The 13,979-nt window shown below is 50.2% G+C and overlaps 1 protein-coding gene across 1 annotated transcript; it reads right to left on the reverse strand.

Annotated features, from left to right (window-relative positions):
• Positions 1–258: 258 nt before the first annotated feature.
• On the reverse strand, positions 259–5,058 carry COPS7A (COP9 signalosome subunit 7A). The gene is made up of 7 exons (XM_075903796.1): positions 4,662–5,058; positions 4,158–4,233; positions 2,652–2,740; positions 2,380–2,582; positions 1,577–1,682; positions 1,103–1,254; positions 259–810 (listed from the first exon to the last, which is right to left on the reverse strand). Exons 1-7 carry the CDS (start codon positions 4,821–4,823, stop codon positions 771–773), a joined length of 828 nt encoding a protein of 275 aa, XP_075759911.1. The 5' UTR covers positions 4,824–5,058; the 3' UTR covers positions 259–770.
• Between the last annotated feature and the right edge of the window lie 8,921 nt (positions 5,059–13,979).

Below are 13,979 nucleotides of genomic sequence, written 5' to 3' on the forward strand. Positions count from 1 at the left end.
AATAGAGCATGGCCCCCTCAGCTAGGTAAGGGCTTCTCAGACACCCCATCCACACAACATATCCCGCCAAAGTGCTAGAAAGTCTCTCTCCATTTATTGCACAGGATGAAAGACAAATTCAAGTTGGGTCCCTTGCCCCACCTCAGCCAACAGGAGGTGGCCCTCTCCAGCTACCATTGGCTGCTTTGCGACTTCAGGCATCTGCAAACTTCCCCCGCAGTAGTAAGAGAACACGTCAGGAGGGAAAGTTTATAGAGGTATATTCACAGATCTATTTTTAATATATAGATATATATATAGAGAGAGAGATTTATATTTTTAAACAATCCCACACACACTCACCCAGCAAAACAAAGAAAAAAATCAAGACGGCAGCTACGCTCTGGAGCAAAATTGTCCAAGGATCCCACAGAGCCAAAATAGCTGCTAAGCACCAGAGCAAGTTACTTGCAGGCTTCCATGATATTCTGGTGCTAAGGTGATTGCAATGGAGTTAGTCCTATGGCTCTTTACATTTACCTGTCAAGGGATAGGGAGAGAGACATGTGGAACAGAGGAGCTGAGGTGCTAAGAGATGGGGAGGACAGAGAAAGATTGCTAGAAGGTCGAGGACAGACAGAAGCATAGAGCAGATGGTAAAAGAATGAATGTGCAGGAGAACTTGCTGGACAGACAGATGCTGGAGATGAGCAAAGAAGTATCACACTCAGGACACCTGCTTTTTAACCCCGCTGTCTCCCTCTCACCCTCCCAGGAGTTTAGAGATCCAGCTAGTTTGATTTAGACCAGATCTTTGCGCTGCCCCGGAGCCTGCAGAAAAAGAAACAAAGTCTCAGAATGGAGCAAGGGGCCCACAGACTCACACCCACCTCCTTGCCCAAGGCACCTGAGAAGAGGCTGAGATTCTCAGCTGTGGATGGGTGCCACCACAGAAGAAGTGTATTGCCTCAAATTGAGGCTCTCAGAGAATCACTCCAGATGACTGGGGAGCAAGGCTCCGCAGGCAGTAAGCCTGCCACAGTATCCGTGTTACTGCCCTGAAACAAAGGCCCCGGAGACTCACTGCCCTGAATACACATGCAGAGGGGTCACTGCTCCTCACCCTTTGGCCTTAGAAGCTTTCTTGCTGGCCTGACGCTGGTTGGTGCCAGGAGCTGGCTCCCTGAGCTCTGTTAGATGCTGCTCTGGATCCTGGGATGTGGCTGCTGCAGCTGCTGCTGTCGTCACTTTAATTGTCTTCTTCAGATTTGCCACCTGCCAGAGTTGGAAAGCAATGACAAAGGAAACTTGAAAGGAGAAGGCATGTTAAACTGGAGTTAAGTGTACATGATAAATACATAATTAAAACAGAAACACTTAGCAGCAACCCCTGAGAGCTCTATGGGGCGGGGAGGTGATCTTGCTGTGCAATGAACCTCCCTCAGGCCTGAGCTGCCAGAGGGTGCTGATTGGGGGAAGAACTATGGAATACAAGGGCTGGCTTAGGTATGGAATTTAAGGCCTTTCATCTGTAGGGCACTGATTCCAACCCAGCCCCAGATCAGGGGACTTGGTTGTTCTGCAAGAGCATGCTCACCTCACTCTCTATCTGTTGCTTTAGGCCTAGCTGTTGCTCCTTATGTTGGTTGGCTCGGCTAACCTGCTCCTCAATCCCTGACAGGACAACTTCGCAGCCCAGGCACCTGCAGAAGAGACACAAAGATGAGCAGATTGGACAGTTTCCCCCAAAAGCGCTGCAGTGGGGAAACAGGGGACGGCATAAGTTCTCTGTCCACATATCACTACACGTTGGCAGCATCAGCAAGTGCCTAAGAGGAGAGGAGTGTATCTGAGCAGGAAGGGAATAGGTTCAATAGTCCCCAGTAAGGCAGACAACAGCGGAAGTGAGAGCAGGGCTAGGGGGCTGACGCAATCACTGCAAGGCTATGAGGAGCTCACGGTGAGAGGGCAGATTCAGCCCTGTGAGTTTTAGAGAAGGCTGAGGAAGTCCTTGTCCCAGAAGGGTACAGGCTCCCTGCACTCTTCCAGCAGCGCACAGAACTGAGAAGCTTCTTTCCCATATTTGGAGGAGTCTCCTCCCTACTTGTGGCCACAAGAGGACTGAGAGCTGCCTGAAGTTGGGGTTGTCAGCAGTCCTGCAGCACATGTGCAGTTAGGGGCGCTCAGTGACTCCATAGGTCTGAAGTCTCAATAGCACTCCTGCAACATGGGCAGGTGTGGGTGTCCCATCTGTAGATCATGGCGGGTTAGGAGAGATCTCCTCACCACTCCTTCCATGTCAGCACCTCCTCACCACCCTAAAAGTCCATGGAAGAGGCTTGTCACCACTCCGACATTCTGGGGGGAGAAGGGAGCTGGCCTTGGGGGCTTCGTCCTTACCACTCCTGCAACGTGCGTGTGATGGTGCTGAGCTCCTCCCTGCGGATATCCCGCCCAATGCAGTAGTCGATCTCAAGGCGTTGATTGCGCTGGTCCAGGCTTCCGCGCAGCACATCCGCATACACAGCCTCAATAACTAGATCCTCCAGCTGCCGCACATTCTTCAGCTGCAACTGTTCCAGCAGCACTGCATAGGGGATACACTGTGGAAAGCAAAGGTAGTTAGTATGGGACAACCCCAACAAGAAAGGGGAGGGGGACTAAGCCATTACCTTGATCTTGGCAGCCAGAGTGACCACTGACAGGTGCCTCAGCTTGTTCTTTTGAGCCTCAGTCAGTGGCGGGAGGTTTCCAGCTTCGGCTGCTCTCAGGAGAAAGAGCACGGTGTTAGAGTTGGAGCTGTCCAATCTCACCTCTTCTAGTCTCTGGCTAGGGTCCTTTGCCCCACATCCATTCCTCAAAGTCTCTAACGTACCCTCTGCAAGGTATCTCCTAAAGCTCTCACACAGCTCTGCATGGAGGAAGCCTTCTCCTGGAATCTGTCTCACCCAGCTCCTCCTGCTCCTCACTTCCCAGATGAGCCCTAAATAAATCTTCTCTTCATCCACATCCCTAACCATTGGCAGATGGCCCTCATAATCAGACCCCTCATTCCTCACCTAACTGGAGCCATGAAGCCAAATGGAAGTGTTGTACACGTGGAATCTCCACCCAGAACTCCACCTGTATTATTTGAATTCCAGAAGCATCTAGAACCCCAACAAAGTCAGGCTTCCATTGAGCTAGCCATTGCGCGCACACAGAGCAAGTGAGCCTGCCTGTTACAATGAACGTCCAGTCTAAAAAGGGACATAACGCAGAAAGAGCAACTGGCCTGAAGCCACACAGCAAGTGCAGTAGTAGAGCCGAGAAGAGAACCCCAGTCTCCTGAGTTCTAGGCAATGCCCTATCCACCAGCCTGTGCTGCTGCAGGACCCCTTTTCCCCTCTGAGCATTTCAATAGGTTGGTGAGTTCCTTCAACTTTGTCACTCTTTTTCTGCAAATGGAAGGTCCAACACTGAGAAGTATCCTACATGGGGTCTCCCCCAGAACTATAGAGAAAAAACACTATTCCCTCCCTGGGCTGCAATATGGGGCTTCTGCATCCCCAAAATTGCCCTGACCAGTTTTGAAACCTGAACCCTGAGTCAGTTACTTGCCCTTCTCCCCTCCCATCTTTAGGATTGCCAGTTTTCAAGTGGAACATGCAAGCCGAAAGGTATCCTGTCAGCTTGGGTCAGCACTACTGACTGGGTCGTTAAAAGGCCAGGTGGTGGAGTTGGCAGGTTCTTTGCCTGGCTCCAGTTGGTTCCCAGGAAGTGGAGACACATTCCTCTGACTCACAGGGGGTAGGGCAACAACAGAGACACCATGTGCTGCACCCATAGTTCCCCCTGGTCAATAAGCACTCTGGGGGAAGACACTGAGGACAGGGACAGGACACAGAGCTCCCTGGCCACCCCATCCACCTAGGAGCTGGAGGGACACATCACTGCTTCCTGGGAGCCACTTGGAGTAAGCAGCCAAAGCCCCTTCCTGTTCCTTCCTTCCCAAGCATGAGTAAGTGAGCATGGGGAGAGATGGAGTGAAAGGGGGATCAAGGAAGGGGGCAGTAGAGGAGGGTGTTTGGTTTTCTGCAGTTAGAAAGCTGGCAAACCTATCCACCTTGCCTGCTTCCCAGGAGAGCGGGAGGCGCCGGGGCACTAGGCTAGGGGCTGTAGGAGAAGGACACACTTACACAAGTAATCCGAGTAGGTCCCGTATGCGAAGAGCGTGAGCAGACGGAAGACGGAGGAGAACTCACTCTCAGCCAGCTGCAGGGGAGAGAGCACTCAGTACAACGGCGAGAAACCTGGCACGCCACGGCCGGGCCACTGCCCCAGGTGCAGGGGGCGCCTCGAATCCCGGCTTTCTTCCACCCCGCACCCCCAGCACGCGGTACGCTCGGGTGCTGTCGCTACCGCCGACACAGCTGCGTGGGGCGGGCAGGCGCTTCCCGGGCCGCACAGCGGCGGGCGGGCAGACTCCGGGAGGCTGGCAGGGGCATAGCGGGGGAGCCCCCGACCCCCAGTGTAACCCGCGGGCGCTGGAGGCCACGGGCAGCAGCCCACTGCTACTCCCACGCCCACGCGGGCAGGCTGGGCTGCGCCTTCCCGGGGCAGCCCCACGAAGCGCTCCCCCCCAGCCGCCGCAGCGCCCGGACCTCCTCCAGCCCCGCGCCGGCCGCTGCCCCGGCGCTCACCTCCCGGACGTTGGGCAGATCCAGCAGCTCCCCGAAGACGTAGATGCCGGGCGCCTCCAGCACCTGGTGGATGAGGCCGGCCAGGGCCGCGCCGCGCGCCGAGCGGGCCAGCAGCAGGAGCTGCTCCTGGCTCTGCCCCGCCGCCTTCCCCTCGGCTGCCATGCCCGGCCCGGCCCGCCGGCGCCGCGGGGACAGGGGCGGAGAGAGGCCGGGCCGGGGCCGCGCTCAGGGCAGAGCAGGCGCTGCCGGACCCGGGCTGCAGAGCGGCGCGTGCGCAGCGCCCCGCCGGGCTCCCAGCTGGGGCGCCCCTGCCCGCGGGGGGGTTCGGGCCCTCCCGCAACTAGCGCTTTTCGCCCCCTCTATGGCACTCCCCTCCCCCCATCGGCCACTTCCGGGTTTCCGACGTCAGGGAGCCACCAGGCCACTCCCACATCTCTTTTCTCTCTCCCCTCCATTGGGTCTGTGCCGCTCTACTCCCGCCTCCGCCGCTCTGCGATTGGCCCAGTTGAGTGACACTGGCGCTGTGCGGGCCCGCGGTTGCCATTGCACCAGCCCGCAGCGGGGAGGTGCCCCTGTCGGCAGCCGCGCGGCGCCGCTGGAGAGGCGCGAGCCCAGCACTCGCCCTGCGCGCTGCTGCGGGAGCGACAAGCTGCCATGGTCGCGGCACCGCCTCCCGCACAGCGCCGGGCGCGGGAAGCCCGCCTGGGACAGGCCTGCCGCTGCGGCACGAGCAGCAGGGCGTGCGGGATGCTCCCATTCCGCAACACTAGGCAGCGGGCACCCGCACCGACTTGCCAGCCCAGCCACTTACCAAAAGGGTGATTCTGTGAAAACCTGGGCAGGTGCAACCTCACCCACAGACCCAAACCACTCAGCCTGACTAAACCGGCCCCCCTTCGCCACAGCTCCGCTCCCGCCACACAGACAGGTCGCAGGCGTCCTGACAGTGAGTCTTGGAATCGTAAGGGCCCAGCCACCAGATTATCTTCTGACCTTGGTAGCACAGGCCACCAACACACCCAGGAGCTACACACTAAAGGGAACAAGCAACATTAGACCAAAACAGACAGTGGACTATCTTTGCACAGGCAGAGAATAGGAGGGACCAGTGTCCGATTTCCTGCTGCAACGCAGGGAAATGATTAAGTGACACATACCTAGATAATCATGGCAAGAGACCTGCAAACATGCAGTAGAGGAAGGCCATTGTGACCTGAGTGGAAATTCCTTCCTGCGTAAGGCCCAGACCTTTTCCTGCAGCCATGTTGTAAGGGCTGACTCTGACTACATCTAGACTACAGGCTTCTTTCGGAAGAAGCTTTTTTCAGAAGAGATCTTCTGCAAAAACTTCTTCTGAAAGAGCATCCACACTGCAAAAGCGCATTAAAAAGCAATCTGCTTTTTTGACAGATAGTGCCCAGACTCGCATGTAAGCTGTGATTGCAATGGCCAGAATGGCCACCAGGGTACCTGTACTTTTTCCTCCTTCCTCTTCTTCCAAAAGAACTCCCTTTTTCCCATCCATACGCACCTTTTTGTGAAAGAGTTCTTTCAGAAAAAGGCTTCTTCCTCATAGAATGAGGATTACAAATGCCAGAAAAACCCCTCTGTTCTTTTGATTTTCTTGCGGACGAATGCAATTGCAGTGTGGGTGTGCCTCAAGTTTTGTCGGAAAAACGGCCTGAGACCTTTTTTGAACAGCCACGAGCCAAGAAGTAGAAAGTCAGGTTCTCACATTCCAGCTAAATTACAGTAAAGCAATGTAATTAGGCCATTAAGGAAGTGATCCTGCTCCAACAGTGTATCCACCATCAGCCAATAAAGAAACAGATCTTAAGTCAGTTAAAGAAAACGTTGATAGCATTCTTTCTGGAAATAAAACACTTATCAGTGGTTGTGGCTGTGAAATCTCTACTTCTTTATTGTTTTGTTTTTATGGTTCCCACTTCTCTATCTGTATGGTCTCTGCCTGGTTCTTCAATTGTTTCTTTCTGTTATATAACTAATTTTGCTAAGTGTAAATCAACTATGGCGGCAGGGTCATTCTTATCGGTGCTGGTGCCACACTGTGGAAGGCAGAGGGTTGCCAACTCTCTTGAACAGGATGCCATTTGCTGCACTGGTGTCTCGTCTGGGAGAATTGGCAACCCTGGAGCAGGGCAGGGAGGGAGGCTCGCCTACAGCCTCAGAGTAGCAAGTAGGAGGCATGGGCAGTGCAAGCACAAGCTAGAGGAACAGAGGGCAGGCAGCTCTGTTGCCAGCCAGACAAATGTGGTGCTTTGAAGGGGAAATGGCTGCTTCTCTCCATCAGTTGGCTGTGTGGCTGCCCCTGCTCCTCCAATGTCCTCTGGTCCACAGCTCATGGGATGGAGGGCCAGCTGAGGGCAGGGGTGCTGGAGCCAGTGCTGAGCTTACCGGGGGAGGGGGAGGCGGGATGGGAGGAGAATCAGCTGGGGAATGGGACTGATGGGACTGCCAAAGCCAATGAAGCATGGCTGCTTAATATACCATCCTGTGGCGTATGCAGGATAGATGCCCTAAATTTAATGGTTCCCTATCCAGCTGCATATGCCTAAGGACACCTCTGTGTGGTGGTGGGGAATGATTGGTTAAAGAATTGTTTTACAATGTGTTAGAATTAGATAGAAAATTGTTTAATTAATACTTTAGTAAAATGATTGGTTAAGGCAGGGCTACTCAACATGTGGCCCATGGATTTCTGCAGTGCTCAACACGTGGCCCACGAGTGGGAGCCAAAATAAAAAAGTAGTCAGTATCATGGTCTTCTGTTGAGATGAGTTTTAGTAGTTAAATTCCTGGACTGTCATTGCTCATTAAAAGTTCTGTCATATGGGTGGAAATTGGGTAAATGTTGCATTTTATTAATATCAGCAGAACTGACTTAAATGGGGCCTGCGTGTTGTGTAGTCTTGCCTTAATCTTTGTATTCATTCCCATCAATATGAAAGAAGCTATTTGCATATATATTTGCATGTCTGCAACCACCGTCGGCATTTGCTGTGCATATCATTGTGGCCCCTGGGGCTTCCAAAGTTGAATAGCCCTGGGTTTGCTAAATGAGACTCAAGTTTCACTATGTAAACTTAGGTCCAAAAGGAAGTTCTTTGGAACCAGCTACAGAACACAGCCCCAACACCAGAGCTCCCAGACCTCCACACCCTGTCAATCACACCATGCAGAAGCTGAAATCCCCAGATGATCTGATCCTGGCTGGCCAGCAAGAAAAGTGCATCGGTTTTATTGGGAGTGGTGCGCATTGTATGCTAAGCGTGTTTATGCTGCTTTGGTGACTGTTCATAAACAGAGATTAAACATATTATTGCATAAGGCTCTTTCACTTGTAAAAGAGCCATAACCCTGAAGATCCTGAGTCCATAGGGAATGCATGTTATACCCTAGGCCCCATGGGGAGAGAGAGCTTGGAGCCCACAAAGGGATAAAGTTGAATGCCTTATACCCAGAGCCCTAGGAACTGGGAAAGGGTGGGAGGGCCTAAATGAAAGGGTTTTATGTCTTGAGTCCATTGAAAGGTGAAGGTGGTTGTGTCCCAGGCTGTGTCTACATTGGTGTGATCTTGTGCAAAAGCATCTGCTTTTGCGCAAAAACATGCTGCCTGTCTATACTGGTGGGGAGTTCTTGCGCAAGAACACTGACGTTCTAATGTGTGAAATCAGTGCTTCTTGCGCAAGAACTATGATCTTCCTGCTCAGGAATAAGTCCTCTTGTGCAACTGTTCTTGCGCAAGAGGCCAGTGTAGACAGGCAACATGAATTTCTTGCTCAAGAAAACCCGATGATTAAAATGGCCATCAGAGCTTTCTTGTGCAAGTGAGAGTCTACACTGGCACGGATGCTCTTGCGCAAAAGCACATCTCTTGCGCAAAGGCACATGCCACTGTAGATGCTCTCTTGCGCAAATACTTTAACGCAAGAACTCTTGCATTAAAGAGTATTTGTGCAAGATTATGCCAATGTAGATATAGCCCCTGTGTGTGTGTAACAAAGAATTTTGTGCAGGGAACAAGTGACCCTACAGGATGATGATCAGTGACTCTGAGCATGTGAGAAAGAACCTGCCAATCCAGCACTTGAGAGGGAGAATGTTGGTATCACCGCAAAGCCCTGCTCCCCCTCCCAATATCCCATCATAGCCATGGCCATCCCTGGTGCTTTGGAAAGAGCTTTAAAAATCTCTCCCAAAAAGCATGGGAGGGAGGGGGAATCTTTTCCTGACCCTGCCAGCAGTCAGCTGAAATCCTGAAGCATGAGCTATAGGACGATAACAAAGAAACCAGAAGTGAGTCTGAGGGCTGTGGATCCTTCCTCCTCTCCTGTCACAAGCAACCCCATCATATAATCACACTTTGAATTTATCCATCTTGCTCTTAAAACTAATTTCTTTGCCCCTAAAATTCCTGTGGGGAGGCTACATTTGCAACAGTTAGACCCTTCCACCCACAAGGTCAGGAACAGGTTCCCAAGTCTGGTCCACACTTGAAAGTGTCATAGGTATAACTGTTTATACTTAGGTTTGATTTATAGAATAAAAGCCATAGAGTGAACATAGTTGCACAGGTATAACAATGGCATACTTGTCAGAGTTATTTCCCTTTTTGTATGGGACTAGCTATTCTTGTCTAAAGCAACTCTGTTAATGTAACTGCATGTATTGTAAAGGGATTGTACAACTTTAACATTACTAGTATGTAGTTACATTTGGTACACATTTCAGATGTTGACAAGACCCAAATGCCCTCTGATCTACCTCAGTAGTTCTCAAATTTTTTGGCCAACGGCCCACCCCACTCAATGAAAATTTTTCCACGGACCACCAGCCAACCATCCATGATGACAAAATGCCTTCGCTTATCTCTAAATACCTTAAATACTAAATTATTCATATTAGGCTCCTGGAGCACAAAAACGTAAATACGCAGCTGTAACATAAGGTGGTGCATATAACCAGTAAGAAAGGAAATATCAATCAAATCAAATTTTTTAAAGAGATTAAGCAGTTTATCATGTTAGTTTTAAATAAAGTAACATTTTAATTTATATCTGAAACAAAATGTTTTAACACTGTCTTTATGGCTGGGGTGGGAAACCTTTTTCTGACCCATAGAAAAATCAGTTGGGGGCCCCACAAAAGTTAGAACCCTCCCCCAAAAAACTCAACCTTCAGTGATATGGCCCATGACTGAGACACCTTACTCTCCTTAAGCTCCAGCCCTGTGAGAGGAAGGGAAGAGAAGAAAAGGGAGGACAGAGGTTTAGAGTTTCTCAGGCCAGATAACTCTTCTGGGATCCCAGGGCTAGTAGATTTTGTGGGCCCCCTAGACTCTGTGATAGGGCCAAAAATGAAGGGTTCAGTGTGTGGGAGGCGGCTGCCAGGGAGTGGGTTGGAGGTGCAGGGTCTGGTGGGATGAGGGTGAGGGTGTGTGGTCTGAGGAAGCAGAGTGCACCAGTGGTGTGGTTGTCTGGCTGGGATATATGGTGCAGGAGCTGGCTGAGGATGGAGGATCTGACTGCGAGGTTGGGTGCAGGAGTGGGCTGATGGTAGTGGGTCTGGGCAGGAGGTGGGATGCTGGTGGGGGTGAGAGGTCTGGGCAGGAAGGAGGGTATAGGAGCAGAGTGAGGTGCTGGGTCTGGATGGGAGGGTATGTGTGTGAGGGCAATGGGGGTTCAGAGTCTGGGAATGAGGGGTGCTTACCTAGTTCTGCGCCCCCTGTCGCTCCCAGGCATCACCCCCCTGCTGCTCCCATTCTGGCTAATGGGAGCAGCAGGGAAAGCCTCCAGGTGAGTAGTTTCCTGCGCTGCTGTTCCTTCAGCTGGGGGAGGGGAAACGGCAGTGCACAGAGCTGCTTTCCCCTCCCCCCGCGAGCCGGATCCAGCCTGCGAGGCTCGAAGCCCCTCATCCCGCAGCAGGGATGTTAAATTGCCTGTAACTGACTAATCGAATAGTCCATGTATTGTGCATTGACTATTCAAGTAGTTGAGAGGGCGCCTCCACCTTTAAAGTGTAGCAACAGCCCCAGGTCGAAAGCGCCGTGTGGAATCTGGGGCCAGCTGGGGACTCCCCCACTGACCCTGGACTCCGTGCGGCGGTGCTGCTTTGAAATGCCGCAAGGAGCCTGGAGACACCCCAGCTGGCTCTGGGCTGAATGTAGCATTTCAAAGTGGCAGCGTCTGGCCCTAGGCTCCACATGGTGTTGCTGCTTTGAAGTTCTCCCTTCTCTCCCCCGTCCCTTGCTGCCTCTTTCTGATAGAGGCTGCAATGGGGGGAGCAACTACTCGACTAGTCATTCACATCCCTATCCCACAGCAGGAAGATGACACTGCTGCTTCTACCATGTGGGGGCAGGCGAGAATGGAGCACCAGCATGGGCTCCTTGCCATAGAAGTGGCCTGCCTCAAGGCCACGGCCTACCTGCAAGATGGCTGTGGATTACTAGCAGTCCTCAGATCATACTTTGAGAATCACTGATTCTAGCTCATTACTGGCAGTATATTATTCAGTCACTAGATGTCTCTGTGCGCTTTATACTGTTCCAGAAAGCATGAAGAGACCTGTTAATAAGAGAGACAAAGTTGGGACTCAAACCAGGTGCAAGTCCATTTGTTTTTAGAGTTGTTTTCTCTACAGAACACCGCTACTGAAGAAGGATTGTTCTGTGATACATTCTGTCCATATGTGGGAATAGAACCAAGAACTCCCCAGCCCCTAGGAACACTTATAGCAGATTTTTACATTAAAACGATTGCCAGTTATCTTGAAATAACACATTTGTAAGGGCTAGTCTGCAAATGTGTGTTCAAGGACAAAAATATTTGTGGTTTAATGTAGGCTATGGGCAAATAGAATGTGGTTTTTTTCTATTGTGTTAGCACAACTGAGTTTTCTTAACATGATTTGGAAAGCTCAGTTAAGGATATATCTTCACTCGGGCCATGTCTATGAGAGAGAAAAGGGGTGTTTTTTAACAATGAGCCAGGTAATGGACATAACTATCTCACTGTAAACTCCTAACGTAGACAAGGCAAGTGGGTGAGGCTATTTGAGCACCACACTGGACCCAAGCTGGGTCAGTTAATTGAGGAGAGGCTGTGAATCTGTGGTCCTGGAGTTAACAGTTTCCAAGCACTCTCCACAAGCCTTATGTAGTGAAGAACCTAGAGGAAATAGGTCTTCCAGGATGGGAACCAGCTGTCAGGGGTCAGGTTACATGGGAGATTTAACAACAGATCTTGGTCTCTTATCTCTCTTTCTGTATTTGGGCCTAATTCACCGTTGCTCTATACCAGGACCAGCTCTAGACGAGCTGCCGGCAACTGGCGCCCTAGACAAAACGTGCGATCAGCGCCCGCACCTCCAAAGCTCTCAACGGCCGTGACCACCTACTTCGTGTGTATTGATGAGCCGCCACTGCTCTATACCTTGTGCAGTCCCTTCCACCGGCACAAGGTGAATACATAGCGGATGGAGAATGTAGGATTTGCAGCATTCTATAACTCTATACCCTACCCCCTGCTCCTTCCATCTCAGGCTTTATCTCTCTATTGATCCGTTTCTCTCACACTCTCCGATACGCTTGCCTTGCTGCCTTTCATTATTAGTCAGATAAAGCCGGGCAGCTCCATCATTCTAGCTACGTGATGCTGTCTCTGTCCTCACTCTGCACTTCCACCCCTCACCCACCTCATCTGCTCGATTATGCTGCTGCATCTCTGCTTCCATTTCATGCAGCTGTGGGGCTAATATAAGGGAGAGGCTGTGGAAGTCTCCTGCCTAATCCTGACCCTGAGATACCCTCAAGCTGAGCTTCCCACCCTCCCCCCAAAACCCTCATTCTGATCTCTCACTAAAACTCTCCCATAACCTCAACATAGGATTGTAAAACATAGTTCTTCCCCCCTTAGGCCAAGATTTGTGATATTTAGTACTGTTCTTAAAGCCCTAGCTCCTAGAGCTGTAAGAAATTCAGTTTCTTTTTTTGAAAAAAAATCAGTTTCTAACTCTCATAGCTGCCAAGAGCTGTAATCTAAAATTAGAAGGCAAAGAAAAGGAATCCAACTTTAAAAATACCCCTCTCATATCTAAGCCAATCTCATTCTTATTTTGGGGCCTGACTCATGATTTTTGAATATTTGGGGCTGATAAATGCTTCTAACTCTTTTTCTAAAACCCAATCCCTCACTCTGCCCTAACCATAACCCTCCTCCCCCCAGACAAAACTCCCCTCACCTCTTCCTCAAACTTCATTCTGAACCCATTAGGGCGCATCTACATATTACTTTTTGAATGCAGTAGTGAAGAAATGAGATAGCTGACATGATATTTATCATGATTTGCCTTGCTCCACACTGACTGGTCACAGTCAGCACCATGTTCTTCACAATTGTGTTCAAGATGGAAACATTCATAGAGTCATACATTTTAAGCCAAGAAAAGACCATTATTATCATTCATTCTGACATTCTGTTTATCACAGGCCATATAATTTCAGCTAGTTACCCCTGTGTTGAGCCCAATAATGTGTATATTACCAAAGCATCTCTTCCATGGAGGCATTCAGTACTGATATGAAGATGCCAAGAGGTAGAAAATCCACTACTTCCTTTAGTGTTTCACCCTCAGTGTTAAATATATGTCCCTTATTTCTCATTTGAATTTGTCTGGCTTCAGCTTCCAGCCACTGGTTCTTGTGCCTTTCTCAGTATATTGAAGATCCCTTTAGTACCTAGTATTTTCTCCCCATGAAGGTACTTAGACATTGTAATCATGTCATCTCTCAGTCTCCTTTTAGATAAGCTAAACAGATGGAGCTCTTTAAGTCTATCACTGTAAGGCATTTGTTCCAGTTTTCAAATCATTTATATGGCTTTCCTGTGCACACGCTACCATTTCTACTATCCTTTTAAAGATGTGGACACCAGAACTGGATGCAGAATTCAGGTATTACTCCCATCAGTGCTGTAACCAGCAGTAAAATCACTTTCCTATTCCTCCTTTGCTGTTTATACATCCAAGGATTACAGTCACCTTTTCTGCCACGGTGTCACATTGGAAATTCATATTATTTGCCCAATATGAACCCTAAATCCTTTTCAGAGTTATTGCTTTCCAGGATACAGTCCCTCATTCTTTAGGTGTGGCCCAGTATTCCTATTTCCTAGCTGTATGAGGTCACGTCTACACTGTAGCAAAATAACAAGTGTCCACACAGCAAGCCTGTTATTTTGAAATAATTTCAACATAACAAGCTTCTTATTCTAGAATAATAAACCTTCATTTCACAAG

This window comes from Pelodiscus sinensis, chromosome 1 (assembly GCF_049634645.1).
Source record: "Pelodiscus sinensis isolate JC-2024 chromosome 1, ASM4963464v1, whole genome shotgun sequence".
Classification (NCBI taxonomy): Eukaryota; Metazoa; Chordata; order Testudines; family Trionychidae; genus Pelodiscus; species Pelodiscus sinensis.